The sequence below is a fragment of the Mustelus asterias genome, chromosome 7 (genome assembly GCF_964213995.1).
Source record: "Mustelus asterias chromosome 7, sMusAst1.hap1.1, whole genome shotgun sequence".
NCBI lineage: Eukaryota > Metazoa > Chordata > Chondrichthyes > Carcharhiniformes > Triakidae > Mustelus > Mustelus asterias.
The window spans coordinates 18080862-18094379 of NC_135807.1; the positions used below are offsets into that span (position 1 = coordinate 18080862).

General features: G+C 45.8%; 1 protein-coding gene across 2 annotated transcripts in view; it reads right to left on the bottom strand.

The window, feature by feature from the left end:
• Positions 1-13518, bottom strand: part of mtcl1 (microtubule crosslinking factor 1) — a 233074-nt gene that overhangs the window by 58821 nt on the left and 160735 nt on the right. For both annotated transcript variants that reach the window (XM_078215726.1, XM_078215727.1), the window contains exon 10: positions 1686-1853. In XM_078215726.1, the coding sequence (XP_078071852.1) occupies positions 1686-1853 (168 nt within the window). The remainder of the gene's footprint in view (positions 1-1685; positions 1854-13518) is intronic.

The window sequence follows — 13518 nt, forward strand, 5'->3', positions numbered from 1 at the left end:
AGTGCTTAGTGGGTGAAAGCTCCATCTGAGTGAGATGGATTTGGAAGGTTTCCAGGGGCAATCCCTCGGCAGCGCTGTATTAATGCAAGTCGTTGTGGAGCTAGTTAGTGGAGCAGAACAAGTGTCACATTTGACCTTTATGTCACAGCGAATAGTATCAGCCAGTGTTCCTTCTGTTCATTGCAATCATCTTTGGGCAGTGAGCATGGACAGTGCTGGGTACAGATGGGAAGGCTCTGCTGGTCACATAGCCTACTGACACCCAGGGGTGCCTTTGAACATTTGGGTGGGAATTGGGTCCAGATCCATCTGGTAGTAGAATCAAGCCATTTGGGAGAAGTGTCAACCATCTGGGATCAGGACTGATGCATCTGGGTGCAGGATCAACTGGGCTGTGTTAGCGTGTCACACCCTGTCCACAGTGGTTAGGGGGAGAGGGCGGACATCAAGAACAAAGAGGGTCTGAGCTACGCCTGTGGCATCCGGAGCAGCAATCCTGTTCCTCTCAGCTCCCGTTCTTCACTTTACTGGGTTTCTTCTGGCCCTAGTTGGAGCTCGGGGGCCTGTTTTTTTTCAGGATGGTGGGATCACAATGTTTTAGATGGCGACAGCGCTGCAGTGGACAGAAAAGGAAATGCGGCTGGACGCTGGTGTTGTCGAAGTCGGGGACCAGAGGTCTAGCTAAGCTCAAGGGCCTCCAGGGCAGGGAGGGGAGGGAAGGCCTGGAGGTGGGCCCGGAGGGGTCGATTGGGGTCTCCGGGGGAGAGGCAGGTCTGGAGGCCACCGGACCTTAGCGGGGAGCTTCTGATGGCCTCCGTCCTAGGCACTGCTGATCTCAGCATTAAACTCACTGTGTGGTCAGGGCAGGTGGGAACCCAGAGGGAAGCCTATCCTTTAAATTCTATTTCCCCATCCTTCCCTCTCCCTCCCCCATCTAAAACCCACTGATGAGGGAGCAGAAAACTCTGGCCCTGGTTGCTGGTAGAGAAACAATCGCTGCTTGGCCCTCAGATTAAATGGGCAGTCAGGCTTTGATGAGACCATTTGTAAAAACTGCAATGCGGATGCGTTTGCCATCCGCACTTTCAAATTGCACTCGGCTAACATGGGAAGTGAGTGGTTGAGACTGAGCCCTTTTTAGGCTGCTGCACCCCCTACCAACACCCCCCCAAGCCCCCACCCAGCTTTGCCCACCCTCTCCGACCAGTCCGACTTCCACCAAATGGAGGGATCTGGGGAGGGGGAGGAATTAATAGTTCCCTCTCATTGTCCATGATCACTCATGATGAATGACCCATACTCTGAAGGCTGCTGGCACCTAGGCAACCGTACCCCGCGCAAGAAAGTCTGAACTTCACGTTAGGAGGGAAAGAAAGTAAATGAACAAAGGTTGTTGGACTTTCACTTTCATGTATCTGTCATTCCAAAGGCTCACGTCATACTCTGTACGGCAGTATTGTTAACCACTGCAGAGAAATTTCATTTTATACTAAGGAACGGCTTTCAGCAGTTCTTTTTTCTAAAGCTATGATGATCGGCACTATTTAGAAAACGTAGCAAGTATATGAAGCTAAACTGCACACAATAGCGAATGGGAGCTGTGAGCTTAAACCCATCTTTACCCAGTTCTGGAGGCTGTTGTTCCATTGCGAATGTACTGAACAAAGTAAATATCTTCCACTTACCTGGGCTAGTTGGCATTTTTGCTCGGTGTATTCCATTTCCCAGGCAGCTTTCTCGTTGGCGTACTGCTGCTGTAGTTCATAGCGACGTTTCTCCTCATCACTGAGCTCAGTCCCAAACTCCTCCAGAATAGACTTCAGAGCAATCAGAATCCTTCGGTTTTCCTTGGCCTGCAGGAACAAGGAACATACTTAGAATTACACTGACTGTACTGAACAGGGACAGGGGACTTGGCCCCACTGCTCCTTGTTGGTGTTTATGATTCCATATGAACCTCTCGTTCATCTGCTAGCAGGTTCTTCCATTCCTTTGTCCCTCATGCGTTTATCCAGCTTCCCCTTAAATGCAACTACTGTACGTTATTGACCACTGGCAGCTGTTCTTAAAGGATTTCCCTGGCCCCTTTCCTCAAATTTCTGTGCCATTTTCTCCTGAAGATGCTGATTCTCCACGTACCACCATTGCATAGACAATCACAGGCCTAACTGACTATTCTTCATTAACAAAAAACAAAGAACAAAGAAAAGTACAGCACAGGAACAGGCCCTTTGTCCCCCCACAAGCCTGTGCCTATCATGATGCCCTAACTAAACCAACAAGAAACCTTCTATCCACACTCGGTCCATATCCCTCTATTCCCTCCCTATTCATGTACCCGTCCAGATGCCTCTTAAATGTTGCTAATGTGCCTGCTTCCACCACCTCCTCTGGCAGCGTGTTTCAGGCATCCACCACTCTCTGCATGAAAAACCTCCCCCGCACATCTCTCTTAAACTTTCCCCCTCTCACCTTGAACCTGTGCCCCCCTTGTAATTGATACTTCGACCCTTGGAAAAAGCCTCTGACTATCCACCCTGTCTATGCCTCTCATAATTTTGTAGACCTCTATTAGGCCTCCCCTCAGCCTCTGTCCCTCTAGTAAAAACAATCCTAGTTTAATCAACGTCTCCTCATCGCCAACACCGTCAAGACCAGACAACATCCCGGTGAACCTTCTTTGCAAAGCTTCCACATCCTTCTGGTCGTGTGGCGACCAGAACTGCACACAATACTCCAAATGAGGCCTAACCAAGGTTTCATATAGCTGCAACCTGATTTTCCAATTCCTGTACTCAATGCCCCGGCTGATGAAGGCAAGCATGCCATATGCCTTCTTAATCAGCTTGGCCACTTTTAGGGAACTATGGATTTGCACGCCCAGATCCCTCTGTATATTATGTTAATGTTCCCTAAGGGTTCTGCCATTTACAGTATAATTCATACCTAAATTTGATCCTCCAAAATGCATCACCTCGCATTTGAACTGATTAAACTCCATCTGCCATTTTGTGTTCAAGTCTCCAATCTATCTATATCCTGTTGTATCCTCTGACAATCCACGGCACTATCAGCAACTCCACCAATCTTCATGTCATCCACAAACCTACTAATCAGACCACCCACATTTTCCTCTAGATCATTTATATATACTACAAACAACAGAGGTCCCAGCACTGATCCCTGTGGAACACCAATAGCTACAGATCTCCATTCTGAAAAACATCCTTCCACCCCTACTCTCTGTCTCCTATAACCAAGCCAGTTCTTATCCATCTAGCCAGCCCACCACGAATCCCGTATGATTTTAGTTTTTGTACCAGTCTGCCATGAGGGACCTTGTCAAATGCCTTACTAAAGTCCATATAAACTACATCCACAGCCCTTCCCTCATCAGTTATCTTTGCCACCTCTTCAAAAAACTCAAGTTGATGAGACACGACCTTCCCCGAACAAACCATGCTGCCTATCACTGACTAGTCACTTTTCTTCCAAATGTGCATATATCCTGTCCCTCAGTATCTTCTCCAAAAGCTCCCCCACCACTGACATCAGGCCCACCAGCCGATAATTTCCTGTATTATTCCTGCTTCCTTTCTTAAACAAGGGAACAACATTGGCTATTCTCCGGTCCTCTGGAACCTCGCCTGTGGTCAAAGAGGATGTTAATCACCAGTGATCACCATATCCAAAGCCTGACCCTAATCTAACCCCAACACCCACACGTACTTCCCAACAAGGATCACTGGGCCACAACTGAGAGTGGCATCTCCCTCTCTTGATAAGAGGCACCAACTCTCCACTGCTGCTGTTACACAACTGTTTTAACACAAAACCTACAGTAAGCCTTGGAACAATGTACAAGATTTCCCCTTTGTTAGGTGCAACATTTTGAATCAAAATACAATCCTAAAGTCTAAAGTCAAATTGCGGTGTTTGATTGTTGTTTGGTCACAGTGCGACACTTTGTGCCAAGCACTCAATTTCTGAGTAACCCAGATGATATTCGCGAGAAGGTCTGAAGCTTCGTCAAAGATGCGGCTCACAAGATCAGACTTGATAATTTCCACTCAAAAGGGTTCACTCACCCAAACCTCTCTAGTCTCCACATTAGGATGGCAAATCAGGCGAAGGAATGGAGAACTGTCCGTTTCCGTGGAAACGCATCTCAGCATGAGTCAGGAGAAAAATCAGAAAATAATAAAAGGACCCTGAAGGTGCTAGCGATTAAAATACAATTCCTGTGGGGGGCGGGAAGGAGGGCACATATTTCAAATGCCAAAACTTACGAAACGTTTGCACTTGAACACTTCACATATGACTTGCATTATAAAATGTAACAGACATTTTGAAACCATTAAGCCCCACTTAAAATCAAGTCTTGCGACGTGAGCATTGTTGCAAAAACCCTTTCCATTCCTAAACATGGAGAACTGATCAGCACGTTAGAGTCTCTTGATGTTGATGATAAGGCGACATGGCGGCACAGTGGGTAGCACTGCTGCCTCACAGCGCCAGGGACCTGGGTCTGATTCTTGGCTTGGGTCACTGTCTGCGTGGAGTTTGCACATTCTCCCCGTGTCTGCGTGGGTTTCCTCCGGGTGCTCTGGTTTCTTCTCACAGTCCGAAAGACGTGCTGGTTAGGTTCATTGACCATACTGAATTGTCCCTCAGTGTACCCGAACAGGTGCCGGAGTGTGGCGACTAAGGGATTTTCACAGTAATTTCATTGAAGTTTTAATGTAAGCCTACTCGTGACTAATAAATAAACTTTAAAAATCTTAAGAGTTATAAGAAATCTTAACAAAATCGGGAACTAACCACGGCCGTAAAAGTTGAGAAAGATCTAAGCAGTTTTGTGAAGATTACAGGAAGGATCAGGTAGGGGTGTTTTCCACCCCAGATTTATTCAGATTGTATCGTGAAAATATTCTTGGAGAGACTGAAAAACTTCCTGGATTATTATTTGGAGGTTACCTCTAATAATAAGGTACATCGATGTCCTTATTGCAGACTCCAAAGAGAAATGTAAAAGATTCTAGATAGAGTAGTGAGTGAAAGGGAGGAGAAAGGGCCAAGTAGAGATCGTAAGAAAACAAAATGTCCAGTAGCGTCCAAACAAAAATACCACAGTGTAAGATTGTAGTGAAGAATGGAAAGGTCACAAAGGTGAACTTTTTTTTATTCATTCGTGGGACATGGGCGTCGCTGGCTGGCCAGCATTTATTGCCCATCCCTAGTTGCCCTTGAGAAGGTGGTGGTGAGCTGCCATCTTGAATCGCTGCAGTCCACGTGCTGTGGGTTGACCCACAATGCCGTTAGGGAGGGAATTTCAGGATTTTGACCCAGTGACTGCAAAGGAACGGCGATATATTTCCAAGTCAGGATGGTGAGTGGCTTGGGGGGCAACTTACAGGTGCTGGTGTTCCCATTAATCTGCTGCCCTGTCCTTTTAGATGGAAGTGGTCATGGGTTGGAAAGTGCGGCCTAAGGATCTTTGGTGAATTACTGTGGTGCATCTTGTAGATAGTACACACTGCTCCTACTGAGTGTCAGTGGTGGAGGGAGTGGATGAGGTGCCAAATCTTATTCCCTAGGAAGTATGTTAATATTAGATGGATGGCGTGACCAAGAAATAAGACAAAGGTTTGGAATGGCCAAAGGCGCATTTAAAAAATGAAAAGGATTATCATCAACTCAAAATTAGCCAAAGCTGAGAATCCTGGAATCACATCGATTTTTATATATGGAAGCGGGTATTGGATGATCAGAGCCTCGTAAACTGGATGAATGTACCGCCTCAATAGCAAAGGAAGGTGGTGGCATAGTGGTACTGTCACTGGACTAGTATTCCAAAGACCCAGAGAAGTTCTGGGGACCCAGGTTCAAATCATGGCAGATGGTGAAATTTGAATTCAATAAAAATCTGGGATTAAAAAGTCCAATGATGACCATGAAACCATTTTCAATTGTTGCAAAAACCCATCTGCATCACTAATGCCCTTGAGGGAAAGAAATCTGCCATCCTTACCTGGTCTGGCTTGCATGTGACTCCAGAGCCAGAGCATTGTCTTACATTAATCTTAAATGTCCTCTAAACAAGGGTAATTAAGGATGGACAATAAATGCTGGCCTTGCGGTGATGCTCACATGCTGTGAAAAAAAAAGATGAACTTGAAGGTCCAAACTCTTAGGCATGGCAGTCATTACCACAAAGAGGGCCAAGGGGTTGATTAAGAAGAGGAAAATACAGCACGAAAGTAAGCTTGCGGGGAATATAAAGACTGACATTAATAGTTTCTATTGATATGTGAAGAAAAAGAGGTTAGTGAAGATAAATGTAGGTCCCCTACAGACAGAAATGGGGGAATGTATAGTAGGGGATAAAGAAATGGCTGAGCAACTAAATACATACTTTGGTTCTATCTTCACAAAAGAGGACACAAATCAAATGCCAGAAATGTTGGAGAATGCAAGATTTAGTGAGAGGGAAGAACTGAGGGAGATCAATATTAGTAGAGAAATGGTACTGGGAAAATTGATGGGATTGAAGGCAGATAAATCCCCAGGACATTAATCTACATCCCAGAGTACTTAAGGAACTGGCTCTAGAAATAGTGGATACATTGATGGTGGCCTTCCAGGATTCTATAGACTCTGGAACAGTGCCTGCAGATTGGAGGATAGCGAATGTCACTCCAATATTCAAAAAGGGAGGTAGAGAGAAAACAGGGAATTATAGACCAGTAAGCTTAACATCGGTAGTGGGGAAAATTCGCGAATCCGTTATCAAGGACTTTATAGCGGAGCATTTAGAAAGCGGTGGCAGGATCAGACAGAGTCAGCATGGATTTATGATCATAATGAATGGCGGAGCATTCAAAGGGCTGAATGGCCTCTTCCTGCTTCTATTTTCCATGTTTCTCTGCCTTGCACCTTTTTGAATAGTGCCTTTGGATCTTTCATGTCCTCTGGAACAGAGAGATGGCAATTCCGATGATTTGACCTGGAGGACTCTCCCTCCAATAATCTCCCCAGACTTACGCGTGCATGTCATCACAAATGGTGGTGCTTACTGTCATTGAGTGACACTCGAATCCATTATCTACTGACTCTGAGATGGAGCTGCAGCAGCACAGTGCAATGCTGTTATGGCTGCTGTCAAAGCAATAGAGTTTGTTGCTCCTAAAGAATGAACTAGTCGCAAGTATGGACGCAGTTCCTGGGACTCCTGCGCAAGCGTCTGAAAGACAACTGTCACCTCTCCATTGAGCAACATAGAGCAGCCACTACACTGTCTACACTTCCCACTGCCTCAGCAAAGCAGCCGGCATAATCAAGGACCCCACACACCCCGGACATTCTCTCTTCCATCTTTTTCCGTCAGGAAAAAGGTACAAAAGTCTGGGGTCACGTACCAACCGACTCAAGAACAGCTTCTTCCCTGCTGTTTGAATGGACCTACCTCAAATTAAGTTGATCTTTCTCTACACCCTAGCTATGACTGGGACACTACATTCTGCACTCTCTCCTTTCCTTCTCTATGAACGGTATGCTTTGTCTGTATAGGGTGCAAGAAACAACACTTTTCACTGTATACTAATACGTGACAATAATAAATCAAATCAAATCAAAAGCACATTATCAGGTTGACAACCACATAGATGAAGTGAGACTGACAGGAAGGAACTGACGATATCATGCCATTCCCTATCAAACCCCAGTTTGAAAACTGATGGCATTCACGCTACCTTACATCCTCAGTCCCAAACATGTCGAAAGATGCAGTTAAAACAACTCGCAAACAATGGGGAGCAGTGAGTCAGAGCAACTGCTGTTAATCTGGGGAAGTCTGCCAGCTGGCATGAGTCTCCCATGGATTCGATCGAATCATGTTTCCTTTGTCTGGATTCAATTTATTGAAGAGGTTAAAACCACTTGACTGGAGGAAAGGAAGTTTGTACAGTCACCTTGGATAAATAAATTTCCCCATTTTGACAGGCCCCTCTCACCTAACGACTTTCCAAGTCCTGGTCTCCTCCTGGCTCAGGGTACACACTGTGTGCTGTCCGAGTTACCAATATTGTCAACGTTAAGTACATCAAAGCCACTTCGCAATAACAATTCACAAGCAAAGTTGCAGCTTTCAAAATGTGATAGTCGCGATAAGGCAGAAAACAAAGCAGGAAATTTTAATAAAACTCACAATTATGAGTTGGTTGTGGACTTTTTCAGGTGATTCTACACTGGAGCCATTCCAAGTTTGGAAATAGCTTTTTCAGGAAATAATGCGGCCTCTCCACAAGCCAATGCCACCCTGGAGAATGCTCAGCATTGGACTCGACTTATTGTAGTTAAAACCCATTCCTCTCCCCACCGTGTCTCCCGTGTACAGCAATGTTAGAACGGAGTATCAGCTTAATGCTACATCTGAATTTGTTATTTTCACAGTTCCCCGTAAGGAAATACTTGGCCTGGTCATACAGCACGGAGACTGGAAAAGACATCTCATCCTCGGTACTTGGAAGCGCACACTCAGGGGTACAAATCTGAAGCAAAACTGCATTTGTTTCAGTTGCTGCCAGAGACAATAAAGTGCATTTTGCACAACATAGAAATAGTAACAGGAGTAGGCCATTTGGCCCTTCGAGCCTGCCCCGCCATTCATTACGATCATGGCTGATCATCCAACTCAATAGCCTGATCCCGCCTTTCTCCCATATCCTTTGATCCCCTTCGCTTCAGGTGTAATATCTAACTGCTTCTTGAAAACATACAATGTTTTGGCCTCAACTATTTTCTGTTGTAGTGAATTCCATGGACTCATCACTCCCTGGGTGAAGAAATTTCTCCTCATCTCTGTTCTAAACCGTCTACCCTGTATCCCCAGGTTGTGACCTCTGGTTCCCACCATCGGGAACATCCTCCCTGCATCTACCCTGTCTAGTCCTGTTAGAATTTTATAGGTTTCTACAAGATTCCCCCTCATTCTTCTGAACTCCAGTGAATATAATCCTAACTCAATTTCTCCTCGTACGTCAGTCCTGCCATCCCAGGAATCAGTCTGGTCAACCTGCTCTGCACTCCCTCTACAGCAAGAACATCCTTCCTCAGTTTAGGAGACCAAAACTGTACACAATGCTCCTGGTGCGGCCTCACCAAGGCCCTGTATAATTGTATCAAGACATCCATGCTTCTGGACTTGAATCCTCTCACTATGAAGGCCATTGCTTGGAATAGAGGCAAAGCTATTAGTTAATGAAAAGGTTCACGTTCTACCAATAGCCTTGTCAGTACAGGTTGACCTGATGGGAAGAGTTCACTTTAGTTGGTAAGAGAAAATTCAGACCCTCCCCCCCTTCACTTTGCATATTAAATATTAAAATTCTGTATTTCTTGTAAGTACACCGCAGGTTGAAATTGATTATGGATTACAAGGATGAATTACAACCAAACGGATTAATTGGAAGCTAATTCGCTGGGTGCGAAAGCTACGAGGTCAGGAGAAATGCAGGGTTGACACTCCAGGAAAGAATCTAGGGTGTAATTCCAGCGATGTACCCAATTGTGCCTGTTTATTGGTGGGTGGGTCAGGTTGTAACTAATTCCCTGCACTGTGGATGTGGTCAGGTGCATTCCCTGGTAGTAACCACAATCTTAGAATCATAGAATTCCGACAGTGCAGAAGGAGCTCATTCAGCCGGCATCGACCCTCCAACAGAGCATCTTACCCAGCTCCTATCCCCATAACCCCACATATTTACCATGGCTAATCCCCCTAGGCTAATTCCCCTAACCTACACATCTTGGGACACCTAAGGGGCAATTTAGCTTGGCTAATCCACCTAACCCGCACATCTTTGGAGTGTGGAAGGAAACCGGACCACCCGGAGGAAATCCACGCAGAGAACGCGCAAACTCCACACAGACATGATGTGGAGATGCCGGTGTTGGACTGGGGTAGGCACAGTAAGAAGTCTCACAACACCAGGTTAAATTTGGTAGTATGAGCTTTCGGAGCGCTGCTCCTTCCTCACCTAATGAAGCAGCAGCGCTCCAAAAGCTCGTGCCACCAAATAAACCTGTTGGACTTTAACCTGGTGTTGTGAGACTTCTTACTGTCCACCCAGACAGTCACCCAAGGCTGGAATCGAACCCGGGTCCCGGGCGCTGTGAGGCAGCAGTGCTAACCACTGTGCTACCGTGCCGCACAATCTCGTTTCTCAAAAACCAGGAATGGCCGTTTGGAGATGGAAAGTGCACAAGGTGCCCTGAGCAAGAACGGAGCAACCTCAGCAGAGGTAGGAACGCTGAGTGTTAACATTTGCTGATAAATCTTCACTTTTACCACTGCCCGTGACTCGAGCATTTTTATTTGTCCTCAGCGACTTTGGTAAGTGGCTGTTGCACCCCAGGAAGTGCTGAGCATCAGAGACTAGACAATGGAGGTGGAATCAAAGGAAGGTATGGACAAGGACAAGTCAGGCCGGGAGAAACTCAGAGAGTGGAATTACTGAAGGTGTCCGGAACTAAAACCTAGACAATTGTTTTTACAAAGCTCAGGAGTGCAAGTGCAAGTTCTGTCTGGCAGGAAATTGGATTGGACGATTAACAGCTGTCATTAAGAATGAGCATACAGTTCAGCAGCAATGTATATCTGCAGAATGACGCTGGAGCTGTGACCATTGTGCCTGTGGAGGGAAAGTTGGATAAATATTTAGAAGAAATACAAGGTAATGGAGAACGTGCAGAGCAGTGAGGTCGGTTCATGTATTATTCCGGAAAAGAGCATGCTGTTGAAACAATGTTCTGAGACGTCTTGCCACGTGGATGCTGAGAGGCTGCAGTGTCTAGAAGGCACGGTAGAGCAGTGGTTGGCACTGCTGCTTCACAGCTCCAGGGTCCCGGGTTCGATTCCCGGCTCGGGTCACTGTCTGTGTGGTGTTTGCACATTCTCCTCGTGTCTGCGTGGGTTTCCTCCGGGTGCTCCGGTTTCCTCCCACAGTCCAAAGATGTGCGGGTTAGGTTGATTGGCCAGGTTAAAAATTGTCCCTTAGAATCCTGAGATGCGTAGGTTAGAGGGATGAGCGGGTAAAATATGTGGGGGTAGGGCCTGGGTGGGATTGTGGTCGGTGTAGACTCGATGGGCCGAATGGCCTCCTTCTGCACTGTAGGGTTTCTATGATTTCTATGAGAACTAGTAGCAATGGAGCTAGCTTTTCCTGTGGGGGTGTGATTGGGATCCGGAACCACTTCCAACTTCTGCTTCCCTTCCCCACCCCCCCACCACCTCCAGGCACCCAAACTGGCCCCTGCCAGTGAGAGAAACTGGATGCTGTCGGGAAAATCCCAGTATTCGCCATGGTCAGACCTCAGCACCCATGCTGAAATTAAATGAAGTTCTTAAGTGCCTATTGAGAGATTTTTTTAAAAACTCTTTGAAAAAATGAGGCAGTCACTACATTTAACTTTCCTTAGCCCCTTATGAAGTCAAGCATTTGTATTCATTGACCCATTTCAAGACTTTATAACCACTTAGAACTGCCAATCAAGCTGTGAACTGGCAGGCACCCTACTGCAATAATGATAGGTTGTAAAATCAGTCATGCAGCATTGATCCTGAAATGAAAGTCCTCAGGCTTATGTCGACATAAGCCTGATAACAAATGACAAATACAGATTAACACTGCCCATAGTTTTACTTTCAAGTATTTAAAAAGCAGGACATTTAAATGCTTTGACAGTTCTTCTGACAGTTCCAATGTGTGACTGTTCTAATGAACATATGCATAATTTCACACATATCCATGCCTAATTTTAACAATCCTAAAGGGAAAATTGCCTCTCCCAAAAGGCTCCTTACTCCTCCCAAAAAGCATCTGACCGCTCCCAAATGTGTCACGGGACCATATTCAAAAGGGCTACCTTCCCGCTCAAAAAGGGTACCCCACCACTCTAAAGACCTCCCGCTGCTTTAGAACTTCACCTACCAGGTCTAGAGAGAACATCCCAGTAGCCTGAATCAGATCTTAATTAAGGAATTTGCACATTAACATGTGTAGCTCTCTCTGTGAACATTAGAACATTCCACCTTCCTCAGATAAAAATATCAGAGGCTGGGCTGGGACTTCCAGATCCAAGCCTCTGCCATTTTTTGCAAAGGCAGAGAGCCTCCCAATCTGTGCAGAAATGCTGGCCATCGTTTGAAGATAAGGGCTCAGCCATTGAACACTAGAAGGAAGAGCAATTTCTTCACTCAAATGGCTGTGAACCTTTGGAGGTATGTGGCTGCTCAGTCACTGGGCACATTCAAGGTTGAGGTAGAGTTTTGGGTACTAAGGGAATCAGAGGGCTATGGGGATAGGGGTTGGAAGGTTTAGGTCTATTTATTTATTAGTGTCACTAGTAGGCTTATAAATACAGTTACTGTGAAAGTCCCCTGGTTGTCACACACCAGCACCAGTTCGGTTACACTGAGGAAGAATTTAGCATGGCCAATGTACCTAACCAGCATGTCTTTCAGACTGTGGGAGGAAACCGGAGCACCCGGAGGAAACCCACGCAGACACGAGGAGAATGTGCAAACTCCACACAGACAGTGACCCAAGCCAGGAATTGAACCAGGGTCCCTGGTGCTGTGAGGTAGCAGTGCTAACCAGTGCGCCACTGTGCCAGCCATGCTTTTGAATGATTTGTTCAAGAGGGCAAGAGTCAGAGGTTGAAGTGTGCAACTCCTTTAGAGGAGGGCAGAGGGCACAGGGAAAGAAAGGCTTGCCAAAGGGAAGTCCTGTATTTTACAACCTTGTTGTTCAGATAGTGATCTACAGCAATCTGTTGTTCAACTTGGCTGCAATCAGTGTGGAACGAGTGCCAGAATAATCATTTCAACTATGAGTAGGTCATAGGAGACGCTATCTATCACAAGTTAACCCTGGGAAGTGCAAGCAAAGCAAAATGCTTTCAAGGAACCGAATGCTACACTACTTCAAACAACCTCAGCTCCCTGTCAATCAATAGGCAGGGCGATTACCCAGCCTGTACAGTACAAGCTCAGGACAGCTTCCATGTGTTCGCTGTCAGCACCAAACTCTTATGAAACTGAGTCCCATGACTCATCAGGATATGTTTAGAAACAGGCAGCAGCATAACAACAATCGTTGTCATGTAAATAAAGTTTATAGAGATGGCTTTTAAAGGACAGGAGAGCAGTTGGCTTGCTCGGATTGTCTCTTAGGCTCCAATTAAAATGTAGACAGGGGGGTGAAAACCACTCTTTCATTCAGAGTGGAAGCAATCTCCCCTCATACTGTGCTAATAGGTTACAGGGATGAGGAATTCTATTCAATCGTTATAACACAACACTATAGTTACAAAGAAAGCAGCTTCCCAAATTACTCCAGATGTCTTTTAACAAGGCAATGTAGCTCTGTAATGTGAACATGCTCCTCTGGTACTGGACCTTCTCATGGATTCTAAATTTTTCTCAAGAAAAGGCATTTTTTGGAGTTTGAAGACATT